The 22,152-nt window shown below is 37.3% G+C and overlaps 1 protein-coding gene across 3 annotated transcripts in view; it reads left to right on the top strand.

Moving 5' to 3' along the window:
- Positions 1-22,152, top strand: part of LOC149838339 (squamosa promoter-binding-like protein 13A) — a 44,322-nt gene that overhangs the window by 7,933 nt on the left and 14,237 nt on the right. For all 3 annotated transcript variants that reach the window (XR_016432179.1, XM_090007672.1, XM_090007671.1), the window contains exon 2: positions 22,011-22,147. Coding sequence is in view for 2 of the 3 variants with exons in the window: in XM_090007672.1 (XP_089863798.1) it covers positions 22,011-22,147 (137 nt within the window). In the remaining variant the exon portion in view is untranslated. The remainder of the gene's footprint in view (positions 1-22,010; positions 22,148-22,152) is intronic.

The following is a 22,152-nucleotide window of genomic DNA, read 5'->3' as shown; positions in this document are numbered from 1 at the left end:
TTTTCTATATTTTTAATTCTTCTATAGTGTCAACAATAGAGGGAACCTTGCCTCTATGTAAAAGAGCCAACTTAGTAGACTCAAATTCGGGTCTTAACCCATTTATGAATTGATAAAAAATGCTTCGAATCAATTTGCTTTTGTCAGAGTTCAATATCTTGTGGTTAATGCCACTTAGGTTCAATGAGAGTCAACTCCTCCCAAAGTTCGGATAATTCATTGTAGTACTCTCTAATACTTTTGCTTCCTTGTGTCCTATGTCACATAGGTGCAGGTGCGGATGCGGCACTTTAAAAAAACTTAGGTGTGGGGGGTGCGGAGAGGGTATATATATATATATATATAATTTTTAACAGTTTTAAGTTAATACTAATGAAATAAAAACAATTATCATATGATCAATTCATCATGCAATAAATCAAATTAACAATCTACAATTTTTATTCCTCATCAATAAAAATAACACCACACTAGTGCGGAGGTGCGGATATATATATAATATAAATAAAATTTGACTTGCTTAGGGTTAACTGAATCTACTTTTGGACAAAAATGGACTTCAGTGTGGTTGACTTCACCTGCCAGGCTGACACAAAGGAAGTTGTGTCCAAGTGTCGCACCCGCATGGGTGCGGGTGCGGGTGCGGGTGCGATGCAGGTGTGATACATTGATAGAAGAGTCTGTGTTACATAGTTTTTGTCATAATACGAACCTTATCTTGCAAATTGCACACATAGGCAATATCTTTAAGGGAATACATATTCTTAAGATATTCTCACGCATTGTTGGCATGCTCAAATTTGGCGAGACTAAAGCATTTCTTAATATCTACATTATTAATTAGCTAAGACATTATTTTGGCATGTCCCATCCTCCACTCTTTCCATTTCTTTTCATATTTGAATATAACTTTGGTTCTTTCACCATCTAAATGATTCACTTCCTTTCCCGTAGTTTAAGTTCTGAATTGGATCCATCAACTAGGCATGGCAGTGGACCAAGGGAAAACAGGGCCTCGCCTCATTTGGACCGAGGATGGAGGACATGAAATGGGGATGGAGGTTAAATCAAAACTCGTGCAGGGATAGAGGCGGGGATGGACTTACGCTTTGCCCCGCCCCGCCCCGTCCCCGTTAGTAAAATAACTAAAATACCTTTAGGGATGGCAGTGGACCGGGGAGAAACAGGGCCTCACCCCGTCTTGCCCCATTTGGACCAGGGATGGAGGGCATGAAACAGGGATGGAAGCGGGAATGGAGGTTAAAATCAAAACCTGTGTAGGGATGGAGGGCAGAATTTTGAGACGGAGCGGGGGTGGAGACCTTGTCCCCCGCCTCCGTCCCGGTCCACTGCCATCTCTACCATGATAGATATTTTGCCCCATATGTGATGCTTCGAAATAGAAGCTCACATAACATAGTTGGTATCATTGAGTTTGATAGGCATGACAATGACACTTTCCTTTTTATCCATAATTACAAAAGAGAGCATAGGAGAGTGAAAGAGAGAGGGAGATAAAGAGGAGAATCAGCACAATCACTTGATCACCACGAACACTTGATCCACCAATCACGCACCACAAACTTCTTTGAGAAATGTGAGCCAAAAAGAACCAAGCAAATCTTCCAAGAAGACCAATCATGATCTCACAAACACTTGAATGTTGAACACGAAAAGAGAAATGCACAATCACCAAAGCTCTGATACCATGTCACGAAATGAGAGTCTTCAAAATCATAAATGTCCATCAATACAAATCTCAAATGGACACACACCAAAGTGATCTACAAAGAGCACACTCATAGTACCCACAATAGGGATTCACAAAAGAACACTCTTAAATATAAAACAATATTTTATCCAACCACAAATATGCTTGTAAAGCATTACAAGATTAAGGGGATTCATCCCCTTTATATACACAACAAAGAGGGCCAAAATGGGCCTAGCGGTTGGACTAACCCCAACAGCTAGTCAACCCATGGTTGACCAAGTCCCAAAAAGGAAAAAAAGAAGAAAAATAGAAATAAAGAAAAATAAAATGTATACAATAATATATAGTATATATATATATATGTATACAAATACATATACATGTTGAGACATGTATATATATATATATTTTTTACATTTTAGCACTGAGCCTGGTTCATTTATGCTCTGTTTGGGAGACAGATTTTGGAGGGAGATGGGAGAGGAGATGGGGATTCATTGAATCCCTTAACCCCCAATGTTGTTTGAGAGCCCAGATTTGAGAGATGGGAGTGGAGATTGTAATGAAGTGGATCGAATCCGATGAATATGCAAGAACACACACCTCAATCAAGTGGAAACACTTGATTGAATAATCACACCACCCACACAAGGGTCAAATGAGAAAGTATATTGCATAGAAAACTCTCTTGAAAAAGAGATGAAATAATACAAAGGCCATGAGGCCTATTTATAATACAAGACGCTAAAGGGGGCAGCCAATATGGTTGTTGGGCTGCTCCCAACGGTCATATTTTATGACTGTTGGGAGCAGCTCCAACAGCTATAATGGAGTTGGCCCAACAGTCAAAAACAAAAAATTATAAAAAACAAAAAGTAAAAAGGTGAAAAAGGGTTGTCAGCCCCTAATGGGCTGACGCCTATTACAATGAAAAGACTGAAATACCCTTGCTGGGTATTTCAGTTATATATATATATATATATATATATATATTAACACCCCCCTCAAACTCATGGTAGAATAATCAAGAGTTTGCCAAGTAAGAAGTGAAATCTTGGAGACGGAAGCACTTTGGTGAAGAAGTCTGCTAATTGATATTAGACGAAACATAGGGCAATGTGATGGTCTTTCTCAGAAATTCTTCACGAACGTAGTGGCAATCCATCTCAATGTGTTTCGTCCTCTCATGAAATGTATGATTGTTTGCAATGTATACAACGCTCTTGTTGTCACAACATAATCTTGAAGGTTCTGCAATATGAACCCACAAGTCTTCGAGAAGTTGTCTTAACCACACTAACTCAGACGTAGTTGTTGTCATGGCACGATACTCAGCTTCAGTGGAGAAGAATGATACCTTCTGCTGCTTTTTGCATCGCCATGAAATTAGAGTCACTTACAAATACACATAAACCAGTAGTTGAGCGTCTATCATTGACATCCCCTCCCCAATCAAAATCAGAATATGCAATGATTTCTAGTGAGGAGGAGGAGGATAAAAACAAGCCAAGATTAATAGATTTTTAATATATCTAACAATTCTCATTACGGCGCTCATATGCACTGTAGTGGGAGCATGCTGAAATTGACTAGCAGAATGAATAGCATGAGATATATCAGGACGGGTAATAGAAAGATAAGACAAAGTCCCAATCATTTGTCTGTAGGGCGTTGGATCTTGCAAGGGCTCTCCATCATCTTTCTTCATTTTGACATTTATGACTTTCGGAGTATCGACTAATTTTTCATCTGAGAGTTTTGATCTTTCAATGATCTCCGCTGCGTATTTAGTTTGTAACAAAAAATAACCACGATGTGAGTAAGCAACTTTTATTCCAAGAAAGTATCGTAAAAAACCAAGATTTGTCATATCAAAGTTGGCTTTAAGCACATCTTTGATATGGTTAACTCCCTGTTTATCATCTTCTGTGATTATCATATCATCTACGTAAAGAAGTAGGATCATCATTCCTGCATTAGAAGACTTAACAAACAATGCAGTGTCAGTAAAGCAAGATTTAAAATGAAGTTGTGTCATCACATTACTAAACCTATCATATCAAGCTTTGGGGGCTTGTTTCAAGCCATATAAGGCCTTACGTAACCAAAGAGTTTTTTCATGTGCTAAAGTCAGGCCTGGTGGAGGATCCATGTACACCTTTTCATCCAGATTACCATTTAAAAATGCATTTTTAACATTCATTTGAAATATAGGTCATTTCTTAATCGATGTTGTAGCAATGAGAGTTCTAACAGTGGTCATTCGAGCGACTAGGGCAAAAGTTTCATCATAGTCTATCCCATATTCTTGATTGTATCCTTTGGCCACTAATCTAGCTTTATATATTTCTAATGTTCCATCGTACTTGGTTTTTACCTTGTATACCCATCCGCATCCTATAGTTTTTTTCATTTAGGTAATGTTTGGATTTTTCAAGTTTTTGCTCTTTCTGGTGCTTCTAACTTATCGTTTATGGCTTTAACCCATTCTTGATGATGTTTAGCTTCATGTTATGATTGAGGTTCAAAATACAAGTGAATAGCCATTAGACACGATCTATGCCTTGGTTCAAAAAAATCATATGATACAAATCTACTAGGAGCTTTTGAAATTCTTATAGATTTTCTAACGCTAGAAAAATCTTCTTCTTGGTTTTGAGAGTATCTTTCTAGGGCACATGGTGGGTGACCTTGTTAAAATATAGTCGTGTATCATATATACATATATATACATGCGTATATATATATATGTATATTTTAAGTTGTATCCAAAATACCTGATAGGAGTATTTTGGTCTTTTCATCATGTAATTATAGTTTTTAGGTTTTTTATTTTTATTTGTTTTACTATGAAACTTTGGGAGAGGGTGATTGAGTCTAGGTTAGGTTGTCATGATATCGGAGAATCAATTTGGTTTTATGCCTGGAAGATCAACTATGGAAGCTATACATCTTCTTAGACAACTTATTCAGAGAAATAAAGAGAGGAACAAAGATTTGCATATGGTTTTTATTGATTTGGAGAAGGCATGCGATAGAGTACTTAGGGACGTTCTCTAGTGGACAATGATAAAGAAAGGTGTTTCTCTCAAGTACATTAATATAATTAAGGATATGTATGAAGGAGTAGTAACCAATGTCCACACTTGTGGAGGGGTGACAACCAATTTTCCTATAACGGTTGGGTTACATCAAGTATCTACTTTAAGCCCTTTCCTATTTGCTATAGTGATGGATGAGCTTACGAGATCGATTCAAGAAAATGTGTTGTGGTGTATGTTGTTTGCTAATGATATTGTTTTGATTGATGAGTCTGGAGCTGGGGTTAATGCTAAGTTAGAATTATGGAGGCAGACATTGGAAGCAAGAGGTTTTAAGTTGAGTAAGAGTAAGACAGAATATATGGAATGTCGGTTTAGTAAGCAACGAAATAGTTATGGGAGTGTAGTGAAGCTTGGTGAGCAAGAAATACCGGTGGATGATTATTTCAAATATTTGGGATCTATCATTCAAAAGTATGGAGAAATTGATGGAGATGTAAATCATAGGATAAAGGTTGGGTGGATGAAATGGAAAAGTGCAACTGGAGTGTTGTGCGATCGTAGAATGTCATTGCGGTTGAAGGGAAAGTTTTATAGGACGACTATTAGGCCCGCTTTACTATATGGTACGGAATGTTGGGCTGCCAAGAAACATCATATTCAAAAAATGAGTGTAGCTGAGATGCGTATGCTTAGATGGATGTGTGGAAATACAATAAAAGATAAGATTCGGAACGAGGAGATACGTAAGAAGGTAGGCGTTGCACCCATTGAAAATAAGATGAGAGAAAATCGTTTACGGTGGTTTGGACATATTCGGCGAAGGCCTAATGATGCTCTAGTTAGAAGGATGGAGAAATGGGAAAATATATTAGTTAAAAGAGGTCGGGGTAAGCCTAGGAAGACTTGGATGGAGATGATAGGAAAGGATATGAATGCTTTGAACCTCACCGAGGACATGGCATTGGATAAAAATGATTGGAGGAGAAGGATTCATGTGGACAACCCAGAATGATTTTCTTTGTTGGTTCATATCGCCGACCCCAATTGTTTTAGGATGAAGGCGTAGTTGTTGTTGTTGTTGTTGTATTTTTATTTGTTTTATTTTTTTTTATTTTCCCTTTTTATTTTAATTGTTCCAACATGGGACCATTGGGGGCCCCACTTGTGTAGACGTTGGGGTGCCCGACGGTCATAAATATGACCATTGGGGCTCCCCAACGTCTACCTAGTGGGAGCCCCAATGGTTCCCTTTCTCTCCCTTTTTTCCTCTTGTATATAAAGGGGTCCCCCCCCTCTCACAAGCGTAGAGTTTTACCTCTCACCTTCAATAAAGATTATTTCTTTTTAGCCTTTTGGCTTCACCCCTTTGTGGGTTTATGTGTTTGCACTTTATGTGCATTTGGTTACCCCTTAGTGGGTATGTGTATTCGCACTTTGTGTGTGTGTTTATGGGTTCATTGTTGAACCTATTGCATTCAAGGTCATTTTGTAACATGGTATCAGAGCAAGGTTGTGATCGAGTTATTTTTTCGGTGCATCTGGAAGCGTGTCACTCAAGAAACTTCAAGAAAAATGGTGAAGTATTTGTTGTTTCTCTTCTCTTTCTTGAAGTTATTCGGTATGTATTCCTTTTCTTAAAAGTATCATGTATTATGAAGCTACTTTCTTGATCATTTATATGCATGTGTTTCCTCTATCATTATGTTTTTTTTCAAAATGTATTTTGCACATTTAGTGCTTGTGTTATTCATTGAGCTTTTGCCTTTTTCGCTCTTGCGCATTAAGTACTTGTGTTATTTGGGTTTTCATTAAACCGTTGCTTTTTTTAATATCACATTTCACTTATTCACATGTTTTGAAATTTTTTAAAATGATAACTTTTAATTCAATAAACTTGTTTTTCCAGATATATGATTGCTCAAAACTTGCTTGAATGGGTCATTTATCATGTTTATCTTCCAAGCATAATTTGATGTCAATCTTACTTGAACTTGTGTGTACGGCTTTAGGAGTTTTTGTGATTATATTTCAAGTCTTGCATGTGATTTAAAGCTTTGTATTGATGGACATACGTGGTTGTCATAAAATCTTTGACTCTTTGAATTTAATTTTTTATAAAATAACTTTGTTACTTGGAAGTTACATGCTTAATGTTGTTTAAAAGCATGAATTACATATGTGTGGGAAGTTCTTAAAAAAAAATTGGGTTGAGATTGAAATTTTTAGTATATGAAAGATTGTGATAATTCGCGTACTTTTCTACAAAAAACATAATTGCTATTGTATATTATGGGTAGTGATAGGATGTTTATTAGAGATTCCTTACATGTTTGTGCCTATTCACTCAAAGTCTTGAATATGGCTTTTTTGTGTGTTTTCGGGAAACACCCTTGACATATAATTGGACCGTCCATGAAAATTCTATAATACGATCAACAAAGTTTACTTAATGAGTCATTTCATATATATTTGAGCAATATTTGTTTTAAAACTACTCTTTCCTTATTTATTAAAAGGAGTAATTGTGACTTGTTATTTGGCTTGAGATTTCTCTCTTATGTAGTGATGTTTTTCTTAAAAATCTCAAATATGATTATCTTCAATTATGTGTCTCATTGTAAGCTTTATACATGTCCATTATTTGACTAGATTAATGCTTGTTACATTCTCTTTTCTCATAATTGTTTTGTGACTGACTTATGAGTTGGTTCTAACTTCGAAAAACATGTGTTTTATTACTAATGAGTCTTAATGCACTTGACTCTCGTTTGTAATCTAATACTTTTTGTGAGGTTCTCTCATTTAATAGTCTTGTTTGTGTGTCTTAGTGCACTCTTGTTACTCTTTGTGTAATTAATGTATGAATGCTTTTAGTAATTCTTGAGTGTTGAAGTTCTTGTTGGTGAATACTGTTTGTGAGACTTCCACGGTTCTTGTGAGAAGAATGTTTGTGAAAATTCTTTGAAGTTTTGGTTTGTGAAGGATTGTTGTTTGGGAATCTTGGTGGTTCTTTTGGGAAGTTTTGTTATAAGCTTTAGAAGGTCTTATTGTAGAGTTCCATTCCGTTCTACAAGCTTAATCCCGTAGTTTGGATTTTCTCCTAATATTGCAAGTTTGTAAACTTCTCTTTTGTGTGTGAAGTTTTTCACATGAGACTTTCAAACTTCTTTATTTTAGCATCTCTATTAAGAGATGCCTACGTTGGCCATGATTTGTTCAAGTTTTTCTTTTTTGCATTGAATTGCACTTGTTGTGCATATAATTGCATAGCTAAAGCTTGATTTGATTCTTGGATTATCCCAAAATGATTCTTTCACATGGCATTGCGTATTTGAAAGAATATCTTTTTAAGAGTATTCTTTGCCTTTTATGGCACTTATGTTGTCCATCACAAGTTGTTATATGATGCATCAATCCTTTTTTGCCTTATTTTTGTTATATCAGAGATGTTTGTTGAGGTGAGTTATGGGCACCTCGGTTTAGGTCAATTTTGGTTGTCACATGTGGTTTGACTCAAACTGACTATTTTTTGTTCTCTTATTATGAGTGTGTTGTATCACTCGGTTTCTCTTTGGCCATTGACTTTTGATGCAGTGAGGGTGCGATATTCTCATGATAACGGGTACCCACGCTGCTGTTCTTCGATGCAGCGACAGGGAAACAAACCAGCATGTGATAGCTCGGCAGTTATCATGTGGATGCTGGCGCTGAGGGTTGTTAACACAGCGACAGGATCGGCGTCACATCTTTGATGCAGGGTCGACTTTCACGCTGGCCTCGGCAGATGAGGGCACGACCTTTACGGCCGAGCAGCATGCAGGGAGAAGAAAGAGATTCACCGGGAAAGACAATGCAGAACTTTATTTCAGTGAACGTCAATCGAACAACTAATGAGACTTCAATCGAACAACCAGATGAACAGTCTGAAGGAGATGAATGAAGGTCACCGTGAAAATACACGCTGACTGTTTATTTTCATTAACCAAGCAATCAATAGTTGAATGCAATAACAATTAGGAAAAAGAAAACAAAGAGGAATGACAGTGAAAGCTGCTGCAACAAAACAAAGAACATTAATGTAAAAGTTGTTGTAGAAAGTTGAACGTGACAGAGGAATAATAGAAGAAAAAAACTGCAAAGGACGTGCGGCTGAAAGAAAACAATAACAGGGAAAACTAAAGCAGAAAAAAAAGGCTAAAACAAAAGGTTGCGCTGAAACTTTTCAAAAATCTCTTTGCACAAAACTCTAGGAGTGGGTTTTTAAAGGCCTTATTTGGATTCGGGTCTCGGGTCTGGTCCTGGACCCGAGACAGCTCCTGTTTCTTGCTGAATCTGGGACGTGCTCTGCATCAATTTTACTACGGATGCTCTTTATTATGAGTACCTGTGATGGATATATATTGTTTTTTAAACCATAGTGTTTCAAAATTTGTTTAAAATTGTCAATTTTATTTGCATTAGTGTTTGTCTTTACAAGTCTTCTTACCTCAATTGACTTTCTCCTTCTATGCCTCCTATCTAAGTGTCACCTTACGTAAACAAGAAATGTTGTTCACACCTTTGTGTGTGCTTTTTAGCCCATTGTTGGCTTTATTCTCTTGATCTAGTAGTTGATACACTTGTCTTGAGTGTCATTATATGTAGACAAGGCTTGTTGTTTCATACCATTGTGTGTGATGTTGGCCCATGGTTGGCTTTTGTGTTCTTATTCTAGTCGCTGATACACTCACTTCAAGTATCATTATATGTAGACAAGAGGTGTTTATACACACCTTCGTGTGTGTCTTTGGCTCGTTAGTGACATTATATTTATGTTTTTGTTCTAGTCGCTTATACACTTGATTTGTTGATTTTGGAAGTCTAACGAGGTGATTGCTTGTAATGGATGAACTATTGTTATGATTTGCAAAATTCCATATTTATGGGAATGTGTAATTTGGTTTTCATTTGCATATGAGATTTTCTAACTCATGCTCATGTTTTATAGCACAATTTGTATGTGCACATGTTCTTTTGTATCTAAGGATATATCTTTGTCCCATAAGTGGACTTGTTCTGGTGTAAGGTTCATACCTTTTCTTTTATCATTTAAAGCATTTCCTTTTAAAAAAATCTCTCTCAAAAGAATTGCTTTTGCCTCTTATTGGCTAAGTAATATACATGATTGAAGTATGAGTGTCCATAAGTGACTTATTCTAGTATCATTTCATTATATGATGTCGTATGCATATGCTCGTAATGGCTATTATTCTTAGGCACTTATTGGAATTTTCTTTCTTTTGCTTATTTTCAGTATTGAATGACTCAATCTTGCATTAAATGTGTGTGTTTTCCTTTTTAAGCTTATGTGAATCATTGAATGCACATTACATCATATGATTATGAGTTGAAGGTTCTTGTTTTAAAGTAAATATATTTCCTTGTATACTTTGAGCTTCCTGTTTTGCTTTGTTTTCAGGTCCTTCAAGATAAGATGAAAGAATGATCCTGATATACCATAAAGTCTCTCCGAAAAAGTGCTTAGGGAGCTCATTGGCAAGATCAATTGGAAGAAGACATTTGCTAACTTCACTGACCTTCTATGAAGATGGTGTTTTTATTGAAGACTTGAAATTCTTACTATTGTATTTTTTCAAACTTTTTGTTCCCTCACGCAAAGTTTGAGGGGGCGTGTTAAACTATAGTTGTGTATCATATATACATATATATATATACATGTGTATATATGTATATTTTAAGTTGTATCCAAAATACCCGATAAGGGTATTTTGGTCTTTTCATCATGTAATTATAGTTTTTAGGTTTTTTTTTCTTATTTTTATTTTTTCCTTTTTATTTTAATTGTTCCAACATGGGACCATTGGGGGCCCCAATTGTGTAGATGTTGGGGTGCCCAACGGTCATAAATATGACCATTGGGGATCCCCAACGTCTACCTAGTGGGATCCCCAATGGTTCCCTTTCTCTCCCTTTTTTCCTCTTGTATATAAAGGGGTCTCCCCCCTCTCATAAGTGTAGAGTTTTACCTCTCACCTTCAATAAAGATTATTTCTTTTTAGCCTTTTGGCTTCACCCCTTTGTGGGTTTATGTGTTTGCACTTTATGTGCATTTGGTTACCCCTTAGTGGGTATGTGTATTCGCACTTTGTGTGCATGTTTACGGGTTCATTGTTGAACCTATTGCATTCAAGGTCATTTTCTAACAGACTTTCGGTACATCGAGCATAGGTTTGTAAATTATTGTAAGATAGGTCTATATCATCAAGATTTTTTCTCACATTCTCATTTGCCTCATGCATATCTTCACTTTCATGAATATTTTCACACTTATCATTGACTAGGTCAAAGAGGAACGAATAATCACAACTCTCTTGGATTTTTTCTTTGCTAAAACCGTTTTCATTTTCAAGGAATGTAACATTTCGAGAAACATACGATTTGTTTCTTTCAATGTCATAACTGATAAATTTGCTTATGAAGAGACGTGTTCTGCTGCAAGTACGAGAAAGGATGAAGGGAAAGGAGAGAGCTTCCAGAAATCGGCAGCCACCATTAACTTAATGGCTGCAGTAATGCTACATTAGTCTTAATAGGGTTACAATCATTTTACAAAGACAAAAGTACCCTGCATTAGTAACACATGTTACATTAGAATACAAAACAAAACTCGTGAATGGATATGGATCCTTTATCGGATCCATATCCAATCCATATTCTAATACCCTCCCTCAAGTTGTGCATGGGAGTGAACCATGTGCAACTTGTTCTTTATATACCAGAAACAGTGACTTGTAAGACCTTTTGTAAATATATCGGCAACTTGGTCTTCTGAAGGCACATAAACTGGTTCAATCTTTTTGTCTGCTATCTTTTGTCTTATGAAATGTTGATCAATCTCAATATGCTTAGTCTGACTGTGATGAATAGGGTTGAATGCAATTTGTATGGCACTTCTATTATCACACATAAGTGTCGAATTTGAGATATCCTCTCCCATCTTTGTAAGTAGATACCTAATCCAGGTCACTTCTGTTGTGGCAGCTGCCATAGATCTATACTCTGCCTCTTTGCTAGATCTTGCCACAACCTTCTGTTTTCTGCTACTCCACGAGACAAGATTTCTCCCAATGAAAACACAGTATCCTGAAATAGACCTCCTCTTATCTGGATCCCCTGCCCAGTCTGCATCTGTATAGGCCAGTATGTCATGTTTTGGTGTCTTCCATGAAGATTGAATATATATGAGTCCATCACCCACTGTTCCTTTTAAATAGCGAATGATGCGTTTGACAGCATCCATGTGACCAGTCTTTGGTTCATGCATGAATTGAGATACTTGATTAACAGAATATACAATGTCTGGTCGAGTAAAAGTAAGGTATTGCAACATACCCACTAAACTACGATATTTGACTGCATCAGGATATAACTCACCATCACAAATACTGAGCTTTTGGTTGACAACATTGGGTGTGGGTAGAGGTTTACAATCTGTCATTCCTGCTTTAGCCAGAAGATCAAGAGTGTATTTATGTTGAGTTAATAACATTTTTTCATCTTGTCTGTCCACCTCTACACCAAGAAAATATCTCAGTTCCCCAAGGTCTTTCATTTTGAACCGCATACTCAATAAAGCTTCAATTCGTTGAATGTGGTCTGGAGCATTACTAGTGATCACAATATCATCAACATATATGAGTAGGAAAACCACAGTGGTACTATTTCTGTATATAAACAGAGAATGGTCAAGTTGGGAACGAAAGAAACCATGTTTCTGAATTTCTAAGGAAAAGCTTTCAAACCATGACCTAGAAGCTTGCTTCAAACCATACAAAGCTCTAGTTAATTTGCATACATATTTTTTTGTCTCCCTCTGCATAACCTTGAGGTTGCTCCATGTAAACCTCTTCCTTTAAGTCCCCATGAAGGAATGCATTCTTAACATCAAGTTGATTAAGGGTCCAACCATGTTCAATTGCCAAGCCAAGAATAATGCGAATAGTTCCCGTTTTCACCATTGGGCTGAATGTCTCATCATAATCCTGATCATATTCTTGAGTGAAACCCTTGGCTACAAGACGTGCCTTGTACCATTCAATACTACCATCCAGTTTATATTTAATTTTATATACTCATTTGCAACCAACAACATTTTTATCTGGAGGACGACCAACTATCTCCCATGTTTGACACTCATGAAGTGGCTCAATCTCCTCATTCATCGCTTCAATCCATTTGTTGGATTGGATAGCTTGATGAAAACCAAGTGGTTCATCGTGTTTTTCAATCTTGGATAGAAAAATCTGAAAGACCATAGAAAAGTTGTCATAACTAACCCATTTTCAATAGGATGCCTTATCCTGCCTGATCTTCTTGGTGCTTCTCTGTTATTAGACAATGCAATGTGTTCTTCAGCAGGTACATTTGTTTGCTCTCTGGGTCTCCTGGTATACACATTACCTTTGTATCTCAGACATTCTGTTTGTGATGCATCATCCGAAACCGTCTCACCATGTATGCTTTCAGGGGTCAAAGTAGTATGTTCGGCAGTTTGTGAAATAAGTTCAGCACTAAGCCATGGATCATACCAATCAGCAACTGCACCAATATGTTCACGATTGACGTCTGCTTCTTTTCCCAGAAAACTATTTTCATCAAAAACAACATTTCTGAAAATTCTTATCTTCTTATTGACGGGATCATAGCACCTGTAACCCTTGTATTCATCTGCATAACCTACAAATTGGCATATAGAGGCTTTGTCCTGGAATTTAGTCTTCATGGATTTGTCAATATGTACATAACATGTGCATCCAAAAACTCGTAACTCACTATAATCGGGATGTGCACCAAAGAGAACATAATAGGAAGATTGATTTTCAAGAGTAACCCTTGTATTCATCTGCATAACCTACAAATTGGCATATAGAGGCTTTGTCCTGGAATTTAGTCCTCATGGATTTGTCAATATGTACATAACATGTGCATCCAAAAACTCGTAACTCATTATAATCGGGATGTGCACCAAAGAGAACATAATAGGGAGATTAATTTTCAAGAATAGGCATAGGAAGACGATTTATCACATGAGTGGCAGTGTGAAAAGCTTCAGTCCAAAGACTAATGGGCAAGTTACTCCCATGTATCATACTCATTGCACTTTCCACAATATGTCTGTGTTTACGTTCAACAATTTCATTTTGTTGTGGAGTGTACGGGCAAGAAACTCTATGATGCATCCCATTATTTTGGAGAAAATCTAAAAATTCTTTGGAGGAATACTCACCACCTCCATCACATTGGAGAATTTGAATATTTTGAGAGAATTGATTTTTAACATAGGCATGAAAGTGACGAAAAATGAGAAAAACCTCTGATTTGTGTTTCATAAAGAATATTTAGGTAAAACGAGAGAAACTGTCAATAAAAGATACATAATATTTACTTCCAGAAGAAGAAGGATTGGGGGTTGGGCCCCAAACATCTGAACATATTATTTCAAAGGGCGTGGAAGCTCTTTTATTTATTTGATGAAACGGAAGTACATGATTTTTGCAAACATGACAACTGGGACATATTTTATCCTTCAATGAAAGTGAAACAGACTCTGAAAGAAAACCATTTGACACTAACTTTTCAATAAAGACTTGACTACAATGACCAAGACGAGAATGCCAGAGTTCCGACTTATTGCATTTGGATGTACTTAGGACGCTTTTAGAGACGAGATCAGACTTGGGCTTCATGATACTGGAGGTTGGATCTTCATTAAAGACATACATGTCTCCACGTCGCTCTCCTTTAGCGAACATCTCCTTCGTTTGAAGATCCTTGACAAAGACAGAAGTAGGAGTAAATTCCACAGATGAATTGGTAGAATCAACAAGCTTAGAAACAGAGATAATATTTTTCTTTATATTTGGTACATGAACAACATCAGATAAAGGAATAGATAACTCAGACAAAGGAATGAGGACGTTGCCTATGTTTGAAATAGGGTGGTGAGTCCCATCTCCAGTTACAATATTAGATTTTCCAAAATAGGGAGTCAAAGTAGAGAACTTACCTGCATTGTTAGTCACATGAGTTGATGCCCCAGAGTCGACATACCATATTCCATCATCATTTTGCTTCAGATTCAAGTTGGCCATTGCAGATAGTAGAAGATCCTTAGCTCATCACTGAGTCGAAACGTACCTGCAGTTCCTGATGTACCAACATTTCTAGCGTTTTGCATTCTATTTTGATTTTGTGGGTTGAACCAGCAGTTGGTTTTGATGTGACCTCGTTTGTTACACTGATAACATGTGAGAACATTCTTTGAAAAACTAACAGTGGAATTTGGTGTAGGTAGTAACCCACGTCCACCCTGGATTGGATTTCCCTTGCCTCTGCCACGTCTTCCTCGTGCACGATCAGCTATCACCCCTGTGGCAAGAACCTCATGCGTAGATGATTGTCCTGTTGGAGCTTCAGACATGCTTTTCAGTGCCATCTCATACTGAAAGAGTTTGGCGCGTAATTCCTCAAAACTGAGCAACGTAGGCAAGCATAATAAGGATGTAACAAGAACATGATATTATGAACCCAGTGCATTCAGTGTCTGCTGCACTTTTTCTTTATCTGACACTGGATACCCAACCATAGCTAATTGATCTGTGATGCTTTGACTTGATTTAAGAATTCAATAATGTTCATTGTGCCCTTTTTTTAACATTTGAAATTCACGTTTAAGAAACAACACTTTAACCTCCGATATCTGAGAGCAGGTCTGAGCTAAAGCCTCCCACAAAACTTTAGATGTGCAATCATCAGGAATGGAAATCAAGACTTCTTGTGACAATGTGGAAGTGATGTACGCGACGAGGGCCTGATTACGCTTCATCCAAGTAACAAACATAGGGTTGCGAATAATATTCGGCAATCCTCTGTCCTCTTTGGCTTCAGTTGTGAAAAAATTTGGACGCATTAGAGTGGATTCATCTAAGTGGCCTGAAAGATCTTGACTCCGAATAAAAGGAGCAATCTATCTTTTTCAAGTCAGATAGTTGTTGGTAGTTAGTTTTTCTGAAACTAATTGCCCCAGGAAATTGGAAGAGACCCGAATTGGCTGAAGAGTCTATTTGAATATGGCTGAAGATTTGTTGACAGGAATTGAAACGAAAAACACTGATGGCTGAATATGATGAGGCAGCAGTAATGTCGATTTGAAGCTGGCCTGTTTTATCATAAACTGACAGTTATGACAGAAAATGTTGGGACAGGCATGACAGAATATGATAAGGCAGCAGTAACGTCGATCTGGTCTTTTGCAAGAGAGAATGAAATCATATCACTAACGTGACATACAGAAACAAAGGAAATTTTAGGGCAAGAAACAGAAATGAAAGAATGTTTTAGGATAGGCGTGACAGGCAAAATCCAGATCAACACTAATGTGAAACTGGTCTTTCGTAGGAAAGAGTGGAACCAGATTCACTCAGGCAGGGACTCGGGTTTATGAAACTAGAGGTGAAACTCGACCTTTGCAGGAAAGGAAAGAGGCAACAAAGAATGTGTTTCAGATCTGAATATGTTTCAGATCTGCGACAGATGGGTTCAGCAAAGAAAAATAAAGGCAGTAGAAGAATAAACCAAGATGCTGAAATGTAATATAGACTAAGGATGAAACAGATAGCAGATCTGAAAATATTTCAGATCTGTGACAGAAGTCCAAAGCAGCCGAAGATAAAGAGTAAGAAGAAGGCAACAGAAGATGGGGACAGGAAGGAAATAGAATAAAGAAGAAGGAATAGGAACGAGACCTGTTGACAGCAAAGAGAAGTTGACTTTTACATCGACTGAGCAAGCCTGTCACGCACAGAAGTTTTGTGGCTGGTTGACGGTAAGGAGAAGTCGATCTTCACGTCGACTGAGCAAAGCCTTTCACGCCCAGAGGATTCTTTGCTCTGATACCATGATAAATTTGCTTATGAACAGACGTGTTCTGCTGCAAGTACGAGAAAGGATGAAGGGAAAGGAGAGAGCTTCCAGAAATCGACAACCACCATTAACTTAATGGTTGCAGTAATGCTACTTTAGTCTTAATAGGGTTACAATCATTTTACAAAGACAAAAGTACCCTGCATTAGTAACACATGTTACATTAGAATACAAAACAAAACTTGTGAATGGATATGGATCTTTTATCGGATCCATATCCAATCCATATTCTAATAATAACACCTATATCTTTTTTGGTTTTCGGCATAGCCTAAAAACACACAAGGAATTGCTTTAGGAGAGAGTTTATCATTCTTGTTGGTAAGAACAAAACACTTGCACCCGAAGACCCTCAACCTTTTGTAATAAGGATACATTTTACAAAGTTTTTCAATAGGGGAGACATTTTCAATATTTTTTGAAGTCATTCTATTTATCAAATAGACCGCCGTAAGGGCGGCTTCAGCCCAAAAATCTTTTGGAACATTTCTAGATACTAGAAGTGTTTTAGTGGTCTCAATAATGTGTTTGTGCTTTCTTTCGGCAAGTCTATTTTGTTGAGGAGTGTATGAACACGATTTTTGATGAACAATCTCATTTAGGTCAAGATAAATTTCAAACTCTTTTGACACAAATTCTCTCTCGGAATCGGTTCTAAAGATTTGAATATTGGTTTTAAATTGATTCTTTATATAACTATGAAATTTTTTAAAACAATCAAATACTTATGATTTGTGTTTTAGAAAGAATATCCAAGAGTGTCTACTATAATAGTCTACAAACACAACATAATAGGAAACGCCTCCTTTAGACATGACCGGAGCCAGTCCTCATACATCCGAATGCATTAATTCAATTGGATTCTTAGTTATAAGGTGTCTTGGTCCAAAAGGTAAAGACTTCATTTTGCCAAGAATGCAATCTTCACATACAAAATTTTTTTCTTTACAATTTGAAAGAAATGTAAACAATTGTAATTTGGTCACACTAAGGCATCCTAGTCTTTTGTGCCAAATTTCTATATCTTTTTTTCCACAAAATTACAAAAAACATGTTTTGGTAATTCAAGATTTCCATGACATAGAGATCTCCTCTTCTATGGCCTCGCCCAATCGACTTCCCGGACTGGACATCCTGTATTAGACAATCATTAGATGAAAAAACTATTTTGTAACCATAATCCGCAATTTGAGGAGCTGATAAAAGATTTAAATTTAATTTTGGTATTACTCTAATGTTTGGTATGTGAAAGATAGGTGTTTTTTGATAAATACCAAAACTTTTAATTTTCAAAGATGTGCCATCGGCAGTTGAGAAACACAAGAATCATTTGGATTAAACTTGCATTCGGTCAATATAGACTCATTAGGGGTCATATGAAATGAAGCACCAGAGTCAATGATCCAAGAGGTCTTACCATGGTTGTCACTTGTGCTCCCGAATAAGAAGTAGTTTGACCTTTAAGCATAGATTGTAGTGCCTCCATTAGTTGAGCTAAAGAGAGCGAGCCGATACATTTGGAGTCGTCTATTTCACTCCTTTCAACCGAAGTCACTCTTTTGTCTTATTTATGATCCTCCTTTCTTTTGGGACAAAAAGGTTTGATGTCTTCCGGTTCATAACAATGATAACAAATAATTTTTTCAGTCCTTTTAAAATCATGATCACTTCTCTTTTCATAGTTGTTGGGATTTCTACCATTCTCATTTCTTAAAAAATGAGGTGGTTTATAGCTCTTGATATGATTTTTGGGCTTTGACATAGCAAGCACGAATTCTTCATCTTTAGAAGTGGATGGCTTTTTCAATCTATTTTCTTCCATCGTTAATTCTTCAAGAGTTTCAACTATGGAAGGGACCCCTCCTCTATTAAGAAGAGCGGATTTAGTTTCTTCAAATTCGGGCCTAAGCTCATTTATGAATTGATAGAAATGTTTCGCTTTGATTTGATTTTCATGGAGTTCAACATCTTGTGGGCAATGCCACTTTGGTTCAAGAAGAGTCAATTCATCCCAAAGAAGAGAGAGAGCATTGTAGTATTTCTTTATGCTTATCTCTTCTTGAGTCATGGTCCTTACTTTGTTTTGGACGTTAAATATATGTGTGATATCCTTAAGATTACATGTCTTTAAGGTATTTACATGCATCACTAGCGAATTTAAACTTCGTCAAACTAGAACACTTGTGGATGTTCACACTATTGATGAGCCATCTAATAATTTTGGAATGACCCATCCCCCATTCCTTTTATCTTTTCTCATAGTCGGAAACGGCTTTAGTCATTTCCTCTCTTTGAAGCGCAACTTCTTTTCCATTCTCGATTTTTGTAAGAATGAGTTTAGGTTTCTTTTCGGTGCCGTCAACCAATCCCCAAAGTCCCTTTTCTCATATTTTATGTTTTACTATGGATGCCCATATCACATAGTTTGTGTCATTTAGGCGTATGGGAATGGGGACAATTACCTCCCTCTCATTCTCCATTTACAACAAGTGGATAGAGAGAGAAAGAAGAAAAAAAAAAAGAGAACGAGGAAGAAAATACAAGACTTTTTTTCGAAGTGGTTTGCTTTCCGATGCAATAATTCGTGATTTGTTGTATTTTGCCAAGCTCATAATCCTTCTCTTGATATTGTCACGATCTTCTCTAAAAATGGCTTTTGGAACACCCAAGCTCTGATACCATGTAATCAAGTGGATCGAATTCGATGAATATGCAAGAACAGACACTTCAATCAAGTGGGAACACTTGATTGAATAATCTCACCACCCACACAAGGGTCAAATGAGAGTATATTGCATTAGAAAACTCTCTTGAAAAAGCGATGAAATAATACAAAGGCCATGAGGCCTATTTATAATACAAGACGCTAAAGGGGGCAGCCAATATGGCTGTTGGGCTGCTCCCAACAGTCATATTTATGACTGTTGGGAGAAGCTCCAACAGCTATATTGGAGCTGGCCAACAGTCAAAAACAAAAAGTAAAAAGGTGAAAAAGGGTTGTCAGCCCCTAACGGGCTGACGCCTATTACAGTGAAAAGACTGAAATACCCTTGCTGGGTATTTCAGTTACAATATATATATATATATATATATATATATATATATATATATATATATATATATATATATATATATATATATATATATATATATATAACAGAGATGAGAGTGGGGATGGCCTCCCATCTCCCTATTTTAGCTATACCCTCACATGGATGTGGTTGGCAAATCCACTCTCTTCACCCTTCTCTTGTCCACCCAAACACCAGCTTCCAAACAGAACCTTAAACTAAAAGGAATCCTGGTACTCTTTAGAGCATTGTGTTCTCAGTCAGTTTACAACCCAAAAGACTCTGTAGCAGTGGATGTAATGGTACTAACTATTTCAATTGGCTTCTACTTTTGAACCATATAAAGAAAAAAGGAGAAAGGGGATAACTAAGGGTATGTTTGTTTTGATCACAGGTTTTTTTAACTGTGAAAGTTTTGTCCCTGATAATGTGTTTCACATGATTAACATTCTTAGGCACAACTTTCACATGTTTGTTTCTTGTGATTTTTGGGTTGTAATTCACATTCTCATGTTTGTGATAGGATGAATTAAGCAAAAACTTTCTCATGCCTTTAAATTGGATTAAATTTGGATGATCTCATTTGGATATTTTTCATATTTGTTTAAAATTCGCATGAACATTTCAAAACAGATTTTTGTTTGGATTCAGATATGATCCAAATTCCAATCCATTGCATTTTTGACATGTTAAAACCTTGTTTAGAAACTCTTTAACTAGATCCAGTATTACCCAATATATTTAGGATTTGGGTTCAATCATCTGATCATCGAATCTCGTTCGGCTCTGGATTTAGAATTGGATCTAGTGTAAAATGTTGAAAAGCTTCCCCTACCAGAAAGAAGTGAAGTAAAACAGAGGAGGGGCCAATGATCAAATGAGAAAGGAGGGGCTCAGCACCCCCCTTTCTTCCAGGAAAACAAAACAGAGAGAAGGGGTTCGCTGGTAAGTCCCTTTCTTCTACCGGCAAGCACCCCCTACCAGGAAGAAAAAATATGACTCAAAAGAGGAGAGGGGTGAGCCACTTTCCACCGCCGGCAAGTCCTCTTCCCTACCAGGAAAAAAAAGAGAGATGATGGGCTTGCCAGCCAGTCCCTTTCTACCGCCAACACGCCCCCTCCCCTACACGTAGGAAAAAAAAAACCAAAGAGGGGGGCATTTTTCTAGTGGGCAAGCTTGCCCCTGCTTTCCTATTTCAACCGAGAAGAAAAAGGGAGAAAGGGGCCAGCAAAGTTCTTCCTGTTTTGCACTCATTCAGCTCGTTGAAACCAGTGTCCGACAATCAGGTTCCCCCCCCCCCCCCTTACCCATCTTTCATGGTTTCACTGAACACGACCAGGCCCTCTCTGCTCATGTGATCTCGCCCAGGACCACTTTCTGGCGAGCTCCACACAAAACAAAAAAAAAATCATCTCAAATGTGTTTCCAACTAGTGAGAGCCCAGCAACATCTGGAGGTGGCTGCAGATAGGAGAGGCGACCGCTTGTGAGGGCTTTCATAGATGCCGGGCATAGGATGGAGGTGGGGAGCCATTGGGGTGATCTATGAAGCCGCTTCTATTCTGATCTACAACGTCTTTAAAGTGACGTCATATCACCCTTTTTAAGATTCTCAGCTAAGAATCTGTACACTGTGAAAGTTGGTCACAGGGTCAAGATTGTGACCAACTTTCACAACCTTTAAGGCATTTAGAATCACAGCGTGGATTCTTAATCACAGGGTCAAATTTATCTTGTTTGCAAAACTCTGCGAATCTCCTGTGAAAGTGATCTAGAATCACAGGAGGCTGTGATTCTTGTACTTTCACAGGGCAAAGCAAACATTCCCTAAGTTGACTCGAAATAAGGTTGAAATGTGTGGGTAAATGAGTTCTTATAGAGTCATCTATCTCTTAGCGGCCTCACGTCTCAAGGTAGAAAGTGTATATTAACTTTTTTCGTTTGTACTGTTGTTTGGCATTGCTTTTGTGTTTGTGTCTGCCATTCATGCAGGCCTATCTTTGTCACTATGTAGTTGCTACTATATTTTTGGAACTTTTGAATTCACTTGTTCGACTTGTTCTTAAAGATTGTTGACTTCTATTTTTTTTGCGCAATTAGCATGTTTGTGAAGGCATAGTCCCATATGTAATACTTGATAAGAATCAATTTGCTGATTCACATAACTTGCAAGAATATAATGAATATATTTTATGTGCAGATTCCATTTGCTTGTTGAGTTTGATGAGGCAAAACGAAGTTGTCGTAAACGTCTTGCTGGTCATAATGAACGGCGTAGGAAACCACAGCTTGCAATGTACTCTGGGAAATCTGGCAAGCTGCTTCCAGTATATCAGGGTATT

Source organism: Nuphar pumila, chromosome 5 (assembly GCF_984573655.1).
Source record: "Nuphar pumila chromosome 5, dmNupPumi1.hap1.1, whole genome shotgun sequence".
Taxonomy (NCBI): Eukaryota; Viridiplantae; Streptophyta; class Magnoliopsida; order Nymphaeales; family Nymphaeaceae; genus Nuphar; species Nuphar pumila.
Note: the sequence above shows the minus strand (reverse complement) of the source record. Positions and strands in the feature narration are given on the sequence as shown.